Consider the following 20,650-nt stretch of genomic DNA (forward strand, 5'->3'; position numbering starts at 1 on the left):
TTGCTATAGTGCAGAGTAGATGTGGACGATAGCGCTGCACCTGTCGGACGTTCTACCGGATTTATCTGATTGATTAATTTATGAATTAGTGACGTAGTTTATCGCGACATCGATATTATTTCGTCCCGTTGTCCAGCCCTAGTGCGTTGTTTACATTCTTTGCATATGTATGTGTGCATTGTATATTTATTATTTCCCATTTCTACTCTCTAAATCTAAATCAGGTAGACGTTCAGGGTTGGGACAGGGTGCACAAACTTTTGCACTCAGCTGCATATGAATAGTGCTGAATTTGGGCTAAAAAAATGAGAGCTTCACAAAAATAAAAATAAGGTTTGCTGAGTTGATTTGGTAGCTGTGTGAGTGTGTGTGTGTGAGTGTGAGTGTGTGTGTGTGTGTGTGTGTGTGTGTGTGTGTGTGTGTACCACTGCTGCATTGTCCTTGAGCAGCATGACCTGGCGAGACACACACACACACACACACACACACGCGCGTGCGGTTGTAAAGCCGCGGTTTAACCGCCTTTACGAACATTCACACACTCTGAGAATCACGGCACGTCAACCACAATCTCATCTTCCTATGTCACATTCTTCTTTTACCGCTGACATCACTCACACGCACACACACACTCACACGCACACACACTCACACGCACACACACACACACACACACACTCACTCAGACTATTCTAATTTGAGAACTCGAGAAATGAGGAAGAGGAAGGAGAGAGAGAATGAAAGGAGGGACGGTCAGAGCCAGATAAAGGTCTTATTATTAAGATTATTTCCCGTCACCATTACTCTCATTGTTCTTAATCAAAACCTCGAGATTAATTCAATTAAAAAAGCTCTGGAATTTAATTACAGACTGCGGCTGCCTCCGTGCCACACGGAGAGTGTGTGTGTGTGGTGTGTGTGTGGTGTGTGTGTGGTGTGTGTGTGTGGTGTGTGTGTGTGAGAGTTCTCCCATGTCTCCAATCACAGACCTGAACTTTTTAATCTAATAGAAACTATAATAAAAATTACATTTAATACATTAAACACATTTCATTCATACAAAATGGAACTTGAAGTGCTTCACAGTGTATGTAAATAAATAAATAAATAAATAAATAAAAAAGTGTAAATAAATCTATCTATGTAAAAATAAAATTAACGGAAGATGATTTTTTTTGTATTTTGTGTTATTTACTTTTATAGCTTTAATTTTTTTCTCCAACCAAAACAACTACATCAACAAGAAGAAAGAAAAAATGGCAACAGTTTTAACAAAAATAATAACAATAAAAACACTGGGCCTCATTTATCAAGCTGGAGATGAGCAAATTTATTCATAAATCATTCATAAGAACATTTAAACAAGAAATTTGGTATTTATGAAAAGCATGGAATTTCGGGGAAAAAGTTTGTATCCTACTCGTGCTCCTGAGTTTGTATAAATTTACACTTTTTTGTACGTTTTTCTGTAAGCTGTCTCTTTTTATTTATTTATTTATTTTAAAGCTAAGTGCTGTTATGTTTAGTTGTCATTTCTGTTTCCAGTTCTGTGGGAGCATGACCTTATATGGAGTTTTGTAGGCGTCACCAAAATGCAAATGAGCAAAATATCCAAAAATCTTATAAATCTGAAATCTCGGAAATTTTTAGTTGGGTTTTGCTTACACAAACATTTACATACTAAAAGATTGATTTAAAAAAAAGGCCTAATAATAATAATAAAAAGTAGAAAAAAGTGGCTAATGCATCTGTAATATTAAATTTTATCTTATTCACAAATCCATTTATGACCTTAATCTGTATTAAATCGTTCCTGCTCTGGTTTCATCTACTCTCAATTTTTAATTCCTAAAAGTACTTTTATTCAAAGGAGCGCATTTTCCTTCCAGTTTATCTTTCTTGTTCATTTTACACAAAAAATTTAATACATTTTTATTTTCTTGAAGAGTCTCATGAAGCTTTTATGGTTATAGAAATTAGACGTCGTCAGTCGTACTTCTTTCTGATTTTAAAATCGGAATCCAATTCCGGTCTTTAAAGCACATAGTTCATGTGAATAAGAAGCAGAAGGAAGGAAACGACGTGACCTCACCGATAAACCCTTGAGTTCATAAACGATATGTTCCTGAAAACGGAGGTGGAAGTGTTTTTGTGTGTGTGTGTGTGTGTGTGTGTGTGTGTGTGTGTGTGTGTGTGTGTGTTTGTGTGTGAGGCTGCAGGGTCACATGAGTGGAATGTGTGTAACGATTACTTCCTCTTACATCGCACTCAAAACATGAGTTATTGTGTGTTATAGTCGTGGGATACATAACCAAATAAATTAAAACACAAATGAATAAATCTAGCACAGAACCTAAACTCTTTCCCAGCAGCAGCTGGTATATATATATATATATATTAAAAATAATAATAATAATAATAAAACAAAAAACATGTTATTCAGACCTAAATAATATGAAAATAATTAAGAAGCATGATTTGGAAGCTAAGAATTTTTAAAATCAGATTTAATCTGTCTTATAATGGCATTTTCAGTTTCTCAAATAAGGAATAAAACACTGCGTGTGTCGTGCTGTTATAGTAAAATAATCAACGCCAAGGTGGTGTGATGAAGTGCAGTTACTCTTATCATCCTGACGTTGATTGCTTTCCTATAACAGCACATCCCCAAATGCTTTATTCCGTTACGCCGCAGCAGTTACTATTTTTATTTATTAAACAATGATGCGTTATAATCTTTATCCATTTCCTGTTATGTTTAACATCGTGCTCGTGTTCTCGCTTACGTTATAGCAGCTATAAATTCGTTCCCTCATCATCTTCTCTTTTTTTCTCTCTCTCGAAGTTAATAAGGCAAAAATAAAAACACAGCTTGTCATGTTACCGAGAAACCAGAAGCGCAAACTCGTCTGTCCTGAAGATGTCTAGTTACAGCTTTACCTCTGACACTGGAGACTCCTTCCATAAATGATTAATAAAATACAGAAAACTTCGCCAAATCAAAAATTACACACGTTTCTTTAATCCGTTTATCATCAGTGGCGCGTTCAGCGAATGCGTCCCTGTGAATGAGCTGTTACTATAGAAACGTTAACGTATTAAAACAAGCTTGTGAACATAAACTTTCGATTTATAGCTGGAGTTCATCGATACCTTCTGACCAATCAGATTTGAGAATTGAACAGCGCTGTGCTATTGTAGAAACTGTTGGCTTTTTTTTTTTTTTTTTTTTTTTTAATAGAAGGAGTTGATAGGTTGGTTGATGGTCACCTGACAGGAAGTTGACCGTTTATGGATGGTTTGTGGACGCAAAGTAGAGTCTACATTGGACTAAAATTAAAAATTAAAATGTCTTTAAAATTAAAATTAAAAATTAAAATGTCTTTAAAATTAAAATGAACTTCTGCAGATTCTCATGGAGCTGCTTCACTTCACTTGTTGATAAAAACGTAATTTTACTTTTTTGTGGCGTTTCCCTCCCCCTCTCTCAGGCACATGAACCTGGCCGTACGACCCAAACCGCTCCCGGCGCTCGTCCGCAGCGGCGTCCCCGAAGCCCTCAGGGGGGAGGTGTGGCAACTCCTGGCTGGTTGCCATAACAACGACCATCAGGTTGAGGAGTACCGCACGCTCATTACGAAGGTAAGCCTATGAGTTTTTACTCTTGGACTCGGACCCTGACTCACCATATGTAGATAAAGTCTAATCTAAGCTCCAGGTCTGATCATTCTGGCTGTTTATTCACATGTTTATGGTCATTTTATCTGGATCATCCTCACAGCTGGTTAGTTGTGGATTTTGTTTTGTTTTTTTTTTGTTTTTTTTTCCCATAATGCCTGACTACAGGTAGGTCATCTGATCATCAGATTGGAACCGTAACAAATCATCAGACTTAGGAACTGAAAAATAACGACTGTGGAGAGTTTTATATGTCCCTGTACGTCGCACTCAGAAATTTTCATCATGAAATAAGGGGGGACAAAAGTACAAGAGATGTTTTATGGCTTTAAAAAAAAAAAAAAAGCAGTCATATTTTCGCTTGTTTTCCATCATTTCAGGTTTGTTTTTTGGGGCTAAAATTAATAAATGATCTTGAATGATCCAGATGTGTATCAGTGATTAATTACTGAAGTGTAGATCAGTGTTAGTACCTGCCTTATTGATGTTCTGCTGATACGGATCCCTACGTGCTTCTTTTTAAAAACATCAAGAACGTGAAGGTAAAGAAGGATAGCAATTTAAGAATATGTATAATTTATAAGAATATCTAAAATTTATTTCTGCACATGTTGATCCCATTTTTGAAGTATTTGCATTCACGAATGTTACACCACAGTATTTTATTTTATTTTTTAAAATAAATGAACCTTTTATAGATTTTCATAGGCTTCACAAAATGTATCTTTGCATATTTATGGAAAAAGGGATTCATTTTTTATTTTAGTGTGTGCCAAGAACAAAATGAAAAAAAAAAAAAACCAAATGAATGCAATAAATAAATAAATAAATAAATAAATAAATGAATGAACACAACGCTTAAAGGTTGTATTTGTTTATTAAGTAATATATTTTACTGTCCAAATTCTAACTCTGAAAGCTAAATGGAAGATGAAGTAGCTTTTTCCAAAATGAATTCATTGAGAAATTCATTTAGTTGTCGCTTGTTCAACAATATTTTTTAAAACCCCACACATTGTATTATTTTAAATCTTAAAATTTCTGGATTGTTTATTATTCTTATTCATTTTCACATTGTATTATTTATAGTTATTTATACAGTTATTCATTTTAAAGCATATTATTTACTAACTCCATTGAAACTAATGTTAAAGATGTTTACCTACGAGTGGGAGAAATTAAAGTCTGCCTCTACCAGGAGGTTAATGGTGGTCATGCTGTTGCCATGGTGATTTTATATATATATATGTATCATCAAACCTGACATCACCCGACATCGAACTGTTCCTGGTTTCAATCCCGGAAGAATTTTGGGATTAAATTTTCTGGACCAGCTTGAGCTCAAGCTCTTTTTGTGGTTCTAGATCAGGAACCAGTATTTTCTTGATCCTTTCATTACCTCCGTGTGAAACGGCTTCCTGGAGTTTTCTTCTTCTTCAGCACGTCTCTGTGTGTGTGACTATTTCTGAATTATTATAACCCTCTTGTTTTTTTTCTCCAGTCTATCTCCACTCTCTGATTTTCTTCCGCTCTTCCGCTCTCATTTATGTTCCCTTGTTTTTTTTTTTCATGGGTTCTTCAGATCTTTAGTGCCAACACACACAAAACACAATTTCTCGATAGCATTTCCATCTCGGTTCCAGGCATGCCACGTCCGCTCTTAGGAAGTGACTGGGCTTCTATGGAAGGCTTAGTCATGTCACTCATGGAGGCATACAAAAGGTATCTAAAGAGTGTGTGTGTGTGTGTGTGTGTGTGCGTGCAGATTTGTACGCTTGCTAGTGCAGGTGTTGGTTTTGTTTTCTCCTTGACTGGTAATACTTAACAGAAACCGTTCCCACGGTCCGGTTTATTTGGTCTATGACTGATTTCCGGGAATGGATTCCATTTCATGCTGAAGCTGTATCGATATTTTCTCTCAAAATGGATGACGTATTTCCTGATGCGCAACAATTTGATTTGCGCAAATGAGAAAAACAATCTGATGTTTTCAATAGCTACGTTTACATGGACACTAATAATCCGATCGTAATTGGACTAGAAGCACAATCAGATCTAAAAAGTCACATGTAAACACGTCAATCGGAATGAATTGGCCAAAACTGATTAAAATTTCATTCGGATCGTAAGGGGTGGTTTAAACCTTTTCTAATCCGATGGAGAGGACATGTAAACACTTCATCGGGTTGAAAATGAAACCAGATAGTTCTGCGCATGTGCAATGATGTACAAATCACGTAATGACGTATGACGCACGGCTGTCAGCGGTATTGGGGCTCTGACCGTAGCCTCACCAGGTGCCATGTTCCCCTCCACCATGGAGCATCGTGTCATAAATGACTGTCGTGTCATCCTACAATTCTCCTTCCACTCCTCGTCTGTGAAGTGGTGCAAGACGACGTTGTCCCACCGGTCCTTGCTTCGGACCCTCATCCACAGACGCCTTGTTCTGGGCTCGGGAAGGGGCGTTTTAATTGCTTGATAAATACACGCAGTACCGCACAAAACATCACGCGCTCGTCGTCTTCTAATCAGCAGCTGAAATAGGCAAATGTTAAGTCTGCTTTTTAAAACGAAAAAAAGAAGCAATGGCAAGAGAGTGGCTGCTAGTATCTGCGTGTTGGAACGGCTGGAAACGTGTAATCGTGCACTGTGCGCATGTCAGAAGAATCTGTCATGTAAACGCGCATATCAATCCGATTACTTTATTCAGCGTTCTTGTAAACACTGCGATCGGATTAATCAATCTGATTGATTTCATTCCGATTGCATGTAAACGTGACTAATGTTAACGTCCGGCTCGAGTGATCCGATCGCAAGTGTACAGATGAAACGCAAAGCCCTTGAGCGCCTGTCTCTAGAGATGACTTGTGATCGGATTTCATGCATCATTTCCGCAGGAGGAACGGCATCGCAAGCATTACTTACATCAGTTTAACATATATGTTTAACCTATATGTACCTGTACGGGCTTTTTTCAGACGTTTTGATCTGCTAACGAAACTTATCAATAAACGGGAGATGAGGCAACGAAAAAAGCTACGAATGCGAATCAGCTATCTGTTAGCCTAGCAATGTAGAATTCATCCTTATAGCATGATTTCCAAACAGTGATTATGTATTTTTTGGCCCAGTTGTAGTTTAGGACACGTAGAGACGCTTTTGCGTTCACGCTACAAATGTTACGTGGTCACCTCGGAAGAATGTTTGCGTGATCGGCTCACGATACGACTCTAAGAGAGACATTTCACACCTGTATTTAGTGCTATCTACTTACGATCCGATCCCCCAGGACGCACGTGAACGAGGCCTGAGGGAGCTTTCACAGCTAGTAATCCATTCGCTGAGTCTGAATCTGAGGAAAATTAATACTTTGCTGTTTTATGTGGTTTGGGTTCATGGTGCACATAATTAAACGAACCAAAAAAAGGTTGTATGAAGGGTGTATAGGGATGAAGATGCGTTTCTAAACCTCTCTTATTCATTTGTTGAGAAATACAGCGGTGGCAGAAGGTTAAAAAAAAAAAAATCTTTGCAAAGTGTGCGTAAAAATCAGCCGAGCACGAAATAAACGATTATATAATTATAGAGATGAGTAGTTTAAAACATTTTGCTTATTGCATTCAGTGTTTAATTTCTCTTTCTGTTTTGTTCTTCAGTCCAAATCTCCAGAACAGACAGTTTAATAGCTCGTATCTTTTAAAGAAATAAATAAATAGACGTTTCATTCACCTTCTGCAGCTGAGTCGATTCAGAGTCGATTCGATTTCTCACTAGAGTTCGATTTAAAGCAAACCAAGACCATCTCTCTCTGACGCGAGTACGATTGCTCGCGTGTGTTCTCATCCTGATTAAAGAACCGCACTGAGTGAGAGAACACACCAGGGTTCTGTTCAAACACACTAAACACTTGATTTTTACTGAATCATTTTGTACGATTCATAGGTTTTTTTCTCAAAACAGCTTGTTTCCTCTTAGCCTTCTGTTACTTATGATTCTGTTTAACCTCCAAAAGCGTCTGAAAGTTGTACTGAGGAACATTTCTGTCCAGATTTCCATTCAGAGACAGTCCTCAGGGAGATCCCGGCTGATCCTGAGCTGGCACGCTGAGTAAAATCTCCTACAGGACAGAACGCCAGCTGGCGTATCTCTGCGCATACACCGGCGATGAGGAGCTTTTATTTTATTTGTGCACCTGCTCTAGTTATGGATTCTTCTCATTGGAATGAGCCAGGACCGTCGTGTTCCTGCTTGAGGCCTAGCTCTTTAAAGGAAGCTGGCTACGCTAACCTATTCGGAAAAAATGTCCACCTGCAGGCTTGGGATATTTTTTAAAAACTCTGTGCACCTGTCAGTCATGTCGTCGTGTCCTTAGGTGACTTGTCATGGCATTATCGTGCCAAATAACCCGTAGTGCACCACCGCAATTCCTGAGCATTATTCGTGTCTTGAATAATTTACATCGTAATGTAATTTGGGTGTAATTTAAGATCTCTTGTTAAGATCCCGTTTATTGCGGACTTTTATGGAAATCGTTCTCATCCGTGTCTCCATGTTAGATGTTCTACATCACGTGTATTACATTTCTAAACAGATATTTTTGACCTGATGTGGATAAAAACTGCTTAAGGGTTCTGATTGTGGGTTGTGAGGTTAGATCCGTGTGTGTGTGTGTGTGTGTGTGTGTGTGTGTGTGTGTGTGTGTGTGTGTGTTGACGTTTTTAATTTTCGTGCTGCTTAATAAATAAATCTCATTTGCAGCAAGAACGCAGTGCCACATGGAGCTTTACTGCAGAGCCGGTGATGTTATACAGCACATCTGTGCCACGGCATATGGAGAGGCGGCTTCGGCTGCGTCTCTCGAGCTAAACTAAACACGCTCAACATTTCGTTACATAAAACATCACTAAACAAAAAATATATATACCGTATATATATATATATATATATATATATACATACACATTAAGGTTGTTATGATGTCACGGTGTATGATCGGACATTTTCCTCAACGCCTGCTTATTTTATTAACCAAAATGCAGATTAAATGAATTTTGTGTATTATTGTCTTCCTTTCTTCACCAAAAGCCTTTTGATTAATCAAGCCCTTAATTTTTCGTCGCTACTTCCGAACATACTCGTGATTTTATCACACACGATGGAACGGAAGAACACAGCTAGACCAAACATCGTTCTGTATCTCTGTTTATTTATTTGGGTTTTTTTGGAGCTCAGCATGTGGCTTTTTTATTCACAGCTGCTGTCTTGTTCATCGTATAACAACATCATGATAAATACTGACATTATACGAGATTTTATGTAAAAGTCGTTCTAAGGAATATCTTCCTAAGACAGAAGAACAGAGTTGATCTTTACATAGTAAATTTTTCCTTTAATTTAGCTTTGACCACCGATTTGTTTGTTTTTTTAAATGCTCGATTTAATACCATGATAGCAGGATTTCAAACGAAATTTTAATTAATTAATTTATTTATTTTGCCCTTGTTTATTGCAAACACGTGTAAGAAAAGTTTATCATTTCTCTGCATAATCTCTGTTTCGTTCAATCCGAGCGTTCTCGCGCTTAACGAGTATCCAGATACCTATAAAAAAATTCGATTCGATATTAATTTATCTCACTTTTAAGGTTTTCATTTTAGCCAAATAGTTTCATAATGTTTATGTGGTGTTATTTTGGCGGGGAAAAGTTTACAAAGCAGTACAAAATTTGTTTTGCTCAGTGCGAACACGTTAAATTTAGATTAGACGTGCCAAGGCTTAGAACTAGCACCTTATAAATAAAAAAAACCAAACAAACAGAGCATTAAACACTGCAGCAACGGACATCTTACCAAGTTAAAATATCTCGAATATAGTCAAATTTATCTAGTATTATCATAATTATTATAATATTTGTTTACAATAAACCGAATATAAGATTATTAAACCTATTTCGTGACATTTTTACTCATTTTAAGCTATTGGCTACAGATGTAATTAATTTTGCTTCTTTCTAAAAAAATAAATGCTGAAAATGAGCAAAATTATCTGCCAATAGAACTACTGCAAGCTTGAAATTAGAAAAAACAAAGTCTAGAATTAGGTTTAATAATTTTATTTTTGGTTTATGGTAATATTATAATAGGAAATATTAGATAAAATGGACTATATTCAAAATACTTTCACTTTCTAAGCTGTCGTTTTTTTGCATTGAACCGAGATTATACTGGTCCATGTTTAAACACGATTAAGCAATCATTTGACTAAATCTATCTATCTATCTATCTATCTATCTATCTATCTATTTATTTAATTTTATCTGGAAATCTGCAAATTTGTCTGGAAGGTCTCAGATTGGTCAGAAATTTTACAGAACACAGTAAACAAATGTACAAACAAATTTTTCCAGCCTTCTGCGATATCCGTATTGTGAGTTCACAAAATGTACCGTACATCGTGCCCTCTAGATATTAATAGCTATACAACATGGTCGACACGTGAGGCGATTTTTTTTCTTTTTTCTTTTTTTTTTTTCCACGTCAGCGCTAATGTCGCTCCAGCCAGCGATTTCTCTGGTGGTTCATTAAATTTATACAGCAAACTGAACCAGTTTCAGTTTCTTTAAACAGCTTAAACAGCTTAAACAGCACCAGGACGGACCTGCGTTTATTTAAGTCCCGTATGTGTATAAAGTCAATTCGAAGAGCTGATTAGTTGTATGTTGTGTAGTTGTATGTTGTGTAGTTGTATGTTGTGTAGTTGTATGTTGTGTAGTAGCGCTTGTGTAGTTGTGTAGATGGAGTCGATGGAAGCGTGTTTTGTTTGCCCGGTTACAGGAATGCAGTGTTTTTACTCGACTCAGCCGTGTCACTCACAATTATGTAAAATCAACATCCTGCAGTAACGCGGCTCCCAGGTGGCTACAAGATGTTCTCTTCTTCTTCTTCTTCATGCCAGAGCCTAAATAAACTCAACCTGTCTGTGTCTGTGTGTGTGTGCGTGTGTGTGTGTGTGTGTGTGTGTGTGTGAGTGTGTGAGAGAGAGTTTGAGAGAGAGAGAGAGAAATAGATGTCCATGTGTCTCTAGCTGATGTCATGCAAAAGATTTAAACAGACCATGATGTTTGTGGTCCACCCTCTGTGTGTGTGAGAGTGTGTGAGAGTGTGTGAGAGTGTGTGAGAGTGTGTGAGAGTGTGTGAGAGAGTGTGAGAGTACGAGTGTGAGAGAGTGTGAGAGTACGAGTGTGAGAGAGTGTGAGAGTACGAGTGTGTGTGAGAGAGAGTGTGTGTGTGTGAGAGAGAGTGTGAGAGAGAGTGTGAGAGAGAGTGTGAGAGAGAGTGTGTGAGAGTGTGTGAGAGTGTGTGAGAGTGTGTGCGAGTGTGTGCGAGTGTGTGCGAGTGTGTGCGTGAGTGTGCGAGAGAGTGTGCGTGAGTGTGAGAGTACGAGTGTGTGTGAGGGTGTGTGTGAGGGTGTGTGAGAGAGTGTGTGTGAGAGTGTGTGTGAGAGTGTGTGTGAGAGTGTGTGAGAGGGTGTGTGTGAGGGTGTGTGTGAGGGTGTGTGAGAGAGTGTGTGAGAGGGTGTGTGAGAGGGTGTGTGTGAGGGTGTGTGTGAGGGTGTGTGTGAGGGTGTGTGTGAGAGAGTGTGTGAGAGAGTGTGTGAGAGAGTGTGTGAGAGAGTGTGTGTGAGGGTGTGTGTGAGGGAGTGTGTGTGAGGGAGTGTGTGTGAGGGAGTGTGTGTGAGGGAGTGTGTGTGAGGGAGTGTGTGTGAGGGTGTGTGTGAGGGTGTGTGTGTGCGAGGGTGTGCGAGGGTGTGCGAGAGTGTGCGAGAGTGTGCGAGAGTGTGCGAGAGAGTGTGCGAGAGTGTGCGAGAGTGTGCGAGAGTGTGCGAGAGTGTGAGAGAGTGTGCGAGAGAGTGTGTGAGAGTGTGTGAGAGTGTGTGAGAGTGTGTGAGAGTGTGTGAGAGTGTGCGAGAGTGTGAGTGTGTAGAAATTCCCGTCCCTCTGCTGTGTAACACTGACGTGTTTAACTACTCACATTTAAACATTTAAATATTCCATGATTTTACAGGAATAAATAAACTCATGTGTTTCCAGCAGCAGTGATGAGATTTTAACCCTTTAGCTTTCTACTAATTTCTATTGTATTCTATTGTTTTTCTGCTCTATTTCATTCTATATTTTTATTTTATTCTATTTTGCTTCATTCTTTTCTAAACAGTACTATTCTATTCAATTTCTATTTGATGATTTCCCCTTATTCTGTTTCATTCTATTATATTCTATTTCTTTCTGCTCTGCGGTATTTTATTCTACTTTATTCTATTTTAAATAATCTGCTCTATTCAATTTCTATTATATTCTATGCTTTTATCTGCTCTGTTGTATTCAATTTTACTTTATACTTTATATATTGTGTTCTATAATGTTCTATTTCTATTTTACTTTATTCGAATTTTTATTCTTTATTCTATTTTAAATAAAGCTGTTCTATTCAATTTCTATTCTATGGTTTTTCTCTTTTCTATTTTATTCTACTTTTTGTACATATTTCTGCTCTGCTGTATTCTATTCTACTTTATTATATTATATTCTATATAATTCTATTGTTATTCTACTTTATTCATTTCTACTTCATTATATTCTTTATTGTTTTGCTTTATTCAATTCTATACAACATTATTCTTCCGTTTTATTCTATTTTATTCTGCTTTACTTTATTCTACACTATTCTTTTCAGTTTTACATTTTGTTCTGTTTAGCTTTATTCTATTAAACCCGATCTATCCTATCTATTATGTTATTATAGTTATTATATTCTATTTTATTCTATACTATTTCTATTCTACATCATTCTCCTCCATTCAGTTTGATGCTAATCTGTTCTGCCATTCTACTCTATTCTACTTTATCTTACTCGATTTCATTGTATTAAATTCTATTCGTCTTTCTGCTCTATTGAATTCTATTCTGTTCCACATTTTTCTTCTCTTTTTTTATTCTACTTTATTAAATTCTATTGTACGTCATTCTATTATATTCAATTCTGTGCTATTTTATTGACTTTATACTCTGACTTTTGTTGCGCTCTATTCATTTCTATTCTGTTCTACTTTTTTTTTTCAGTTCTACTTTCTCCTGTTTTATTATAGTTTTTTAAAACTGCTATATTTTATTTTACCTTATTCTATAAAGTTCTATTGTACTTTATTTTAAGTTAATCTCTTCTACTTTATTCTGTTCTGTTCTTTTTATTATTTATTTTATTTTTTTTCTTCAGTTCTACTTTCTCCTATTTTATTATAGTTTTTTTAAAACTCTATTCTCCTATATTTTATTTTACCTTATTCTATTAAGTTCTATTGTACTTTATTCTCTTCTACTTTATTCTATTCAATTCTTTTTTATTATATTATTTTCTGTTTTATTCTGTCTATTATATTATGTAGCTGTTCTACCTGTAGTTCTTCAATACACCTGTTTTCTAAACATTTTGGATAAATAACTCGAGCGCTGTTTGTTGCAGGAACTGCGTCCTGTCACATTAAACGCTCATTAATATTCATTTATTCATTCATTCATTCATTCATCCATCTTCATTAACAGTTAACTAACTACTCTTGCTTTTGATTAGCCCTGCTGTGTAGACATTTGTTTTTATCTAATCTGCATTTTTTTGCTCAAACGTTTGCAGATTTTTTTTTCGTCTCGCTTGAGACAAATGAGCTGTATGAGCTGGGGAAGACGAGCATTATTAGCGTTTACTTTAGCATCAGTGAGAGTGAGAGTATTGATCATGGTGAGAGGAGAGAGCTGACTGAGGCACTTTATACCACACGCTAACAGCACATTCGTTTACTCCTGAGCTAAAGCCGCTCTGACGGAGGAAATAACAGCAGCAGAATCACCGCCGCGGAGCAGACGCGGGTTTACACTCATCATCATACGATATGTACAGCCTTTACCTCTTCCTGTACATTAGTTTCTTATTATTACGTTCCTTTTATTCAGTAACTCAAGTTGAGTTTGTTCTTAACTTAAAAAAATTAAAGTTAATACATTTAAACTCCTTAAATTTTGTTTATTTTGATTGCTGATAAATCCCAAGTGCAAAAATATCGCATTACTGTTAAAACGAAAAACTTTTTCTTGGTCCTTTGTTAGCAAAACCTGAGCAAAATTAACTTTCAAGATCCAATTTTTCTTCTTTTTTTTTCATTCAAATTTTTTTTTCTTTAAAACTAAACTGTGAACTGATTAGCAAAACCAGCGCAAAATAAAATAACAAAATACATGTTTTAAAGATTGTTATTAAGTATCTCGATATGATATTACTGCTATATTTTTACAGTTATATTTTATCCAAAATCAGAACAGAGTTTAAAGAATTTAAATGTTTTCTAAAGCATGTATTTCAGAATTTTTCATGTTTTTTTTTTTATTATTCGAAAGTAAATGAATGACAAAAATATCATATTATGATATGAAAGTTATCTTCACAATATAGTATTTCTGACATTTTTTACTCTTGAATCATTAAAAAAATCATTAAAAAATGTTTAATCCATTTAAATTCCTTAAATTTCTGCTTGTTTCATTTTTGATAAAGCTCAAGTTTAAGAATATGGTAGAAATATCATATCGCGATACTTGAAGATATTTACGATGCGTATCTTGATATTTAATTTTCCTCGTTTTTTGCTGACAAAGTGCCAGCATGAAAGTTGAGAGATAATTTTTTAATTTAGCTTTATCAAAAAAATTATAAAATATTTTAATAAAGAAACAAAATTGGAACAATTGGTACAAAACTAGATTTTAATGCCCGATTCACTTATTACTGCCAGTCACAATAGAGTTATTAAAGTACTGATGATATTAATAAAAGTGTATCATGATGTTAATCTAGTGCGATATTAATGTCATATTGTATAAACACGTATACCTATGCTTAAAGAATTAATTATTAATCATAAAAATTTGCTGAATTCGGGTTAGGAATTATTAAATTTCGTCACATTATGTAATAATGTTAATTAAAGCAAGAACTTAAAGATTCAGGCAAAATATTAGATATTAGTTTTTAGCTACGTTACTCTGAAAACTCTAAACTGAAAACAAAAATGTCTTGGCTAATAGTCTACAGTCTATAGTCTAAGTCGAAGAGGAAATGTGTTCAAATTTAACTTGTCATTAAAGAATCATTTATTATTAAGGCTTGTATTATAGAATCTCTGAGTAAATACAGACCGCGAGGGTTTGGAGGGAAATGTGGTCAGTCTCGGCACGTTGCCCGCTGTTAGTCCGCTGGTTTTCACCTTAGTTCTCATATGGCGCGTTAGTAACTCAAACCGCTTCTGTTCTGTGATCTCTGTAGTGTAACTTCTGGCCTCAGTTTCCGTGCGATAACGTCTGATACTGTACTCGCTGTACAGGTGCACTCGCTGTACCGAAACCTGGCCTTATAGAGGATTGTGTCTTTCAGCTCAATTTAACAATAAAAACCATCAAAAAGCGACTTTACAGAAATTTCAAATGAAGATTTAGATCTCTAATGAACAAGCCAGAGGCGACAGTGTCAGAAAGTGAATCCATTTCATGTGTCTGTCTCCATGAATATGCTTTAATTTGCGGTATTTCTGCATTACGCTAGTGGGCGGAGTCAAAGCAAATAGATTATTACTTGCTGTGTCTTTTATCGCAACTGTGAAAGTCCCTTCTGGGGCGTAGATAGTGTGTAAACTAATACGACTGAAGGGCAAGTATTAAACTTGTGGAAGCTGCGTTTACACCATTCGACGACAAAATTAAAACATTTAAGTATTAATAATGTTTATTGAAATTATTTGACTTATCTAATGTGCTATTAAAGCGGTAATTTTTTTATATTAAATATTTACAGCTTGTTTACAACTTCAGGATCAAATGAAAAATGTTTCCTCATTCACCTTACGTTTAAACAGACACGCTCTCATATTGACACTGTTTTATTTTGCGTTCATATTGTATTTTGAATTCTTTTTGATGTCTCATTGTCTTTAAACTTTAATTATAATGCTTGAAATGGACTTATACACGCAGGACTTTGAAATATCATGACTATTAAATATATAAAACCAAATTTAGCGAAGCAAAGAAACGTTATTTTTAGTTGCCAAATAATAATTTTAAGAAAACGTTATTATTATGACTTAACACATTAAAGATTTTTACGATTTTTTTCTAAAGCACATTGTTTACTCAAGCCAAATTTTTTTAAAAAATGAAATGCTAATTTCTGTAAAATACATAATGTCGATGAAACTGTGGATCTCAGCGTTAAATCGAGTCTGAACAGCTCCTGAATGTTGCGAATGTCCTATGCAGTGACCGCTTTATAACCTTTAACCCCGTCACCTCAGTGCAGTATTTCTCTACCATTTCTTCCATCGTCTCTCATTACAGTTCAGAGCTATCATAGTCTACTCACTGTTTTTTTTTTTTTTTTTTTTTTTTTTTTTAAACCCTGTGGTGTTTAACTCGGGATCTGAAAGCTGCTGACGGAGGCTGACTGTGTAATGAAGACGTGACGGGTCAGGCTGTAAACTGGATCACAGATCGAGCGTCTCATGATTGTGCTGTTTTTTTTTTTTTTTTGTTTTGTTTTTCTCCCCTGAGGCAATTACAGACGTGTCCTCTTTACCGACTGACCTCAAAGTGCACTGCGTGCTAAACTACCAGTAAAATTACACAATCCTACATATCTGATTTGATTCCACAAAAATAACAAAACATATTCACATAAATATAGCACATAAGAATCAATAACAATTAAATGCAAAGAACCAGATAATGTAACCTTATACTACCTAATAACACTGATTTGTTTCCTTCTTTATTTTAAAATGTATTTTAAACATGTGGTATAATAATAGTGTAAGCTGTAGATGCCCAATAAAACAAAGAACTTCAATAGGTGCTTGTTGGAAACTACTTACATATACATTATATTGTTTATTTCAGTCCATCCTGGGGCTTTTTCTGCCCAGTCTAGGGCTTCTTCCATTCCTTCAGCCTGGGCTTCTTCTGTCTTACTTCTTTTTTTTCCACTTTAGGGCTTCTGTCCATCCTGGGCCTTCTTTAGCCTATCTAGGATTTTCTATTGGCCACCTAAGGGCTTTTGTCCATCCTGGGGCTTGTTCTGTCCATCCTGAGGCTACTTTTGGGGCCTGGGGCTTTTTTTGGTCCAGCTCAGAGACTTCTGTCTCGCCCTGGGTGTTTTTCATCCAGCCAGGGTCTTCTTCCGTCCAGACTTGGGCTTCTTCTGTCCAGACTGGGACTTCTTTTGTCCAATCAGTTTTGTCTTGTCCATCATGGGGCTTTTTCTGTCCAGCTTAGGGCTTCAAATGTCCAGACTGGGGCTTCTTCCATCCAGTCTGGGGCTTGATCTTTCCAGATTGCAGCGTCTGCAGCTTCATCTGGTCAGCCTGAGGCTTCTTCATTCCAGTTTTAGGCTTCTTCCACCCACCCTGAGGCTTCTTCCACCCAGCCCGAGGGTTCTTCTGTCCAATCTATGGCTTCTTCAGTCCAGCCTGGGGCTTTTTCCTTTCAGACTTGGGCTTCTTTTGTTCATTCCAGGGCTTCTTTCATCCAGACTGGGACTTTCTACATCCAGCCTGTGTTTTTTTTTTTTTTTGGTCCTTGGGCTTCTTTTGTGCATCCTGGGACTATTTCTGTCTAGCCTGGGGCTTCTCTTGTCCAGTCTGTAGCAGCTTCTGGTCAGATTTGGACTTCTTCTCTACAGCATTGGGCTTCTTCCATACAGCTGCTGGCTTCTTCCGTCCAGCCTGGGGCTTTGCATTGTTGGTCTGCGAGGATGCTGTTACTGGAGTGAAATGAGCCAAAAGTAAAAGCATGCAGTTAATCTAAAAGTCATTTGGAAAATGTGTATTGAGTGTGTAATGGATTGTAATCTTTGAACGTGCTATAATGTCATATTGATATTTTGTATGTTTGCAACATTACACACGTGAATAATACATGTCGCATGTAACATATAACACAGGAGTGTGGTGTGATTTATTGTCCATCATCAGTACATGCATGTGTGTGCTTGTGTGTGTGTATACTGCTGGAGCCTTGTAGGAGCGGTGATTTATTTCCCGACATGACACAAACAATGCCCCGCTCTCATAACTCACCATTGTGTTTAATTCAATAGAACCATTGAATTGGCCACATTTCTATTTTAAGATGATTTTATGCCCAGCAGGTTGAACTTCTCAGAGTGACCGATGAAACCATAGTCCACGTTTATTTCTGCAGTAAACATTTTACTCGGACGTATAGAATTTCCACTGTTTCTGGTGACAGCTTTCTCCTCAGCCTCGCGCCCTAATGGCAGCGTTAATACCCAGTGTTGATTTTAATCAAAGCTCTGGGAATAAATACAGGAAGTGTCCTGACACCAAGGGTTTAGGTAACGATAGGTTTGATTTATATTGTCAGAGCAGCTTCACCTTTTCCACACTTTATTCCTTTGGTTTATTTGCACCTGTTGTCATAGAAACTACACGGAAATAGGGTTTTACTCATAAACCATCAAGTCAAATATCCTAGTATCAATTCAAAACTTGCATGAAAGTACTTGTGTTTTTCTGCCACCACACCAATAGGTTTATTTCTGACTGTTATAGTAAAATAATCAGCGATAGGATGGAGTGATGACGCGAAGTTACCACACTGAAGTTGATTATTTTCCTAAAGCTACTTTTGGAAATGTTTTATTCCTCTTATACAACAGCAGTTTGCCAACATTTCTGATTTTAATTGATTAAAGTATGACACGTCATAGTTGCATTTAACGTTGTGGATCGTCGTTTCCTCACCAGCATCTCTTTTCTTCTCTTTCTCTTGAAGTTAAAAAAAAAAACGCAGCTTTGTCATTTTACAGAGAAACTGCAAAAAAAAAAAAAAAACACGTACACTCCTCCGTCCTGAAGATGTCACAAAACTTAACGTTTTTTTTTTTTAACCCGTTTATGTGGAGCGTCTGCCGTACACGTCTCTGTGAATCAGCGGTTACTATAGAAACGATAAGACGTTAGCGTCAGTATAAACCTGTGATTTGCAGCTGCACTGCTGTCAGAGCTGCTGTTCTAAAAAATGAATGTCATGAGATTGTCTAGTGATTTTCGAGATTATCTAGTGATTTCTGCTGGATTGGTGCCTTGCATACACGTCAAATAATTCCAGTTAATTACACATACCTTCAAATGTGACTGAAAATTAAGTGAGGTTTTTTTTATTTTTAACTTTGTAGCTCATCTCTGGGAGATTAACCCATCGACGTCTGTGTTAATAATTGTCTTACTTATTGATTAGTAATTTAGGAAATATTTGGCCTGGAGACTTGCTTTAAAACTTGTCGAGAACTTGTACAACTACAAAGACCTAGTCATAGAGTCATAGCTCACAGTGGGTATGCTAACAATTTAAAAAAAAAAAAATGCAGTAGTTACGTGCGAAAATTAAAACAGTTCAATGATTTATTTAATGGTATCAAAAATAAATGTATTTTTTTATATAAAAAATTAACATCAAATCAGCTGCTTCCAGTCAGTTTGTAATTATTAAAAAAAAATTTTTTTAAAGATATTATAATATCCACAATATCTCAGACAGGTGTATGTGACATAATTAATCACAATATCGATGTTATATCATAATATTGCCCAGTTCTACTTAATGCTCGAAATGTAGAAATGACTCCAAACCAGTTAATTTGTTGGGAAAAATCACCGTTTCTTTGCTTCCACACTTTTTTTATTCTTTCATTATTTCACTGGAAATCTCATTAATTAATCAGATTTAGCTGTAGAGCTAAACGCAGTGCTGTACATTAAAGATGGAGTAGAAATGCTTACACAATTAACCTCTTTTTTCAAGAGCAGAACAAGTCATGTGTCTGGACTGATGTAGAAACATTATTCTGAGAACCGTTAAATGTAAACATGCTTTAAAGGACAAACGTGGTGTGATGTCTGATGTCTGATGTCTGATGGCAAATCCAATTAAGTCATTAATGTGCCGCGATGCGCTAACCAGCATGAAGCCTAGTTTCGTAATTTTTCTGGTTTATCCTTGAGACAGACACACACTGTGTGTCTCTCCAGGCCCATGCCATGTCCAGATGTAGGAGATGGTCTCCTCACACATTACCCCATGCCGAGAAGAGCAACAAACATCTCACACAAAGCCTGTCCTGTTGGTCTCCTGCTCCTAAACTGTGACTTCACACTCGCACTCCAGCGGGATCCAGTATCCAGAGTCGTTCGTGCCAAACACAACACAGAGTCTCATCTTTCACCTGTTTAGAGAAATAAACCTGCCGCTCTTTTAACAAGCAGTACGTTTCACCTAAGCGGCTCCTCTTAGTCGGAGATCTGGGAATATTGAGAAGGTGCTTGATTCTTTAAATCCCTGTAAGCTCTTTATAAACTTTTCACAAAGAAAACTCCACTGAATGATTCGCATCTTCAGCTGTGTCTAAGATTTGTTTTGTGATGAAATTTGTTGTTTTAGTTTCATTTCATTGACATGTTGGTCTATTTTTGCTTTGGTTAACTGTTTCCTACGTTACCCACAATGCCGTTGGACTACCTCCTGATCGTTTGATTTCGCTCAGCGATGCAGCGGCGCTTTAGTCCTGTAGCCTGTCCAGCTCTTTCATCTCCTCATCTGTACACTCTGCTGAAACAGATCAGCTTCCAAATCTTCACCTTTCATGCTGATTCCGCTGTTAGTGCCATAACGTTAGTCGCCTCGTAGATCACTAACTAGCCAAACCGAGTCTCTGCTGTAACTCAGCGCATCTGTGTCTTATAGCTGCATTGCATTCTGGGACTTTGAGTCCAGCATTTGCATCAAGTCTCCAGTTTCTCTATTCTGGATCAATCATTATTATGACGTTGGCTGCAAGTAGACAACAGGCACATG

The 20,650-nt window shown here is 36.7% G+C and overlaps 1 protein-coding gene across 2 annotated transcripts in view; it reads left to right on the plus strand.

Moving 5' to 3' along the window:
- Positions 1 to 20,650, plus strand: part of LOC113543986 (rab GTPase-activating protein 1) — a 107,910-nt gene that overhangs the window by 39,570 nt on the left and 47,690 nt on the right. For both annotated transcript variants that reach the window (XM_053241148.1, XM_053241149.1), the window contains one exon: positions 3,492 to 3,642. In XM_053241148.1, coding sequence (XP_053097123.1) covers positions 3,492 to 3,642 — 151 coding nt within the window. The remainder of the gene's footprint in view (positions 1 to 3,491; positions 3,643 to 20,650) is intronic.

The sequence above is a fragment of the Pangasianodon hypophthalmus genome, chromosome 17, assembly GCF_027358585.1.
Source record: "Pangasianodon hypophthalmus isolate fPanHyp1 chromosome 17, fPanHyp1.pri, whole genome shotgun sequence".
NCBI lineage: Eukaryota > Metazoa > Chordata > Actinopteri > Siluriformes > Pangasiidae > Pangasianodon > Pangasianodon hypophthalmus.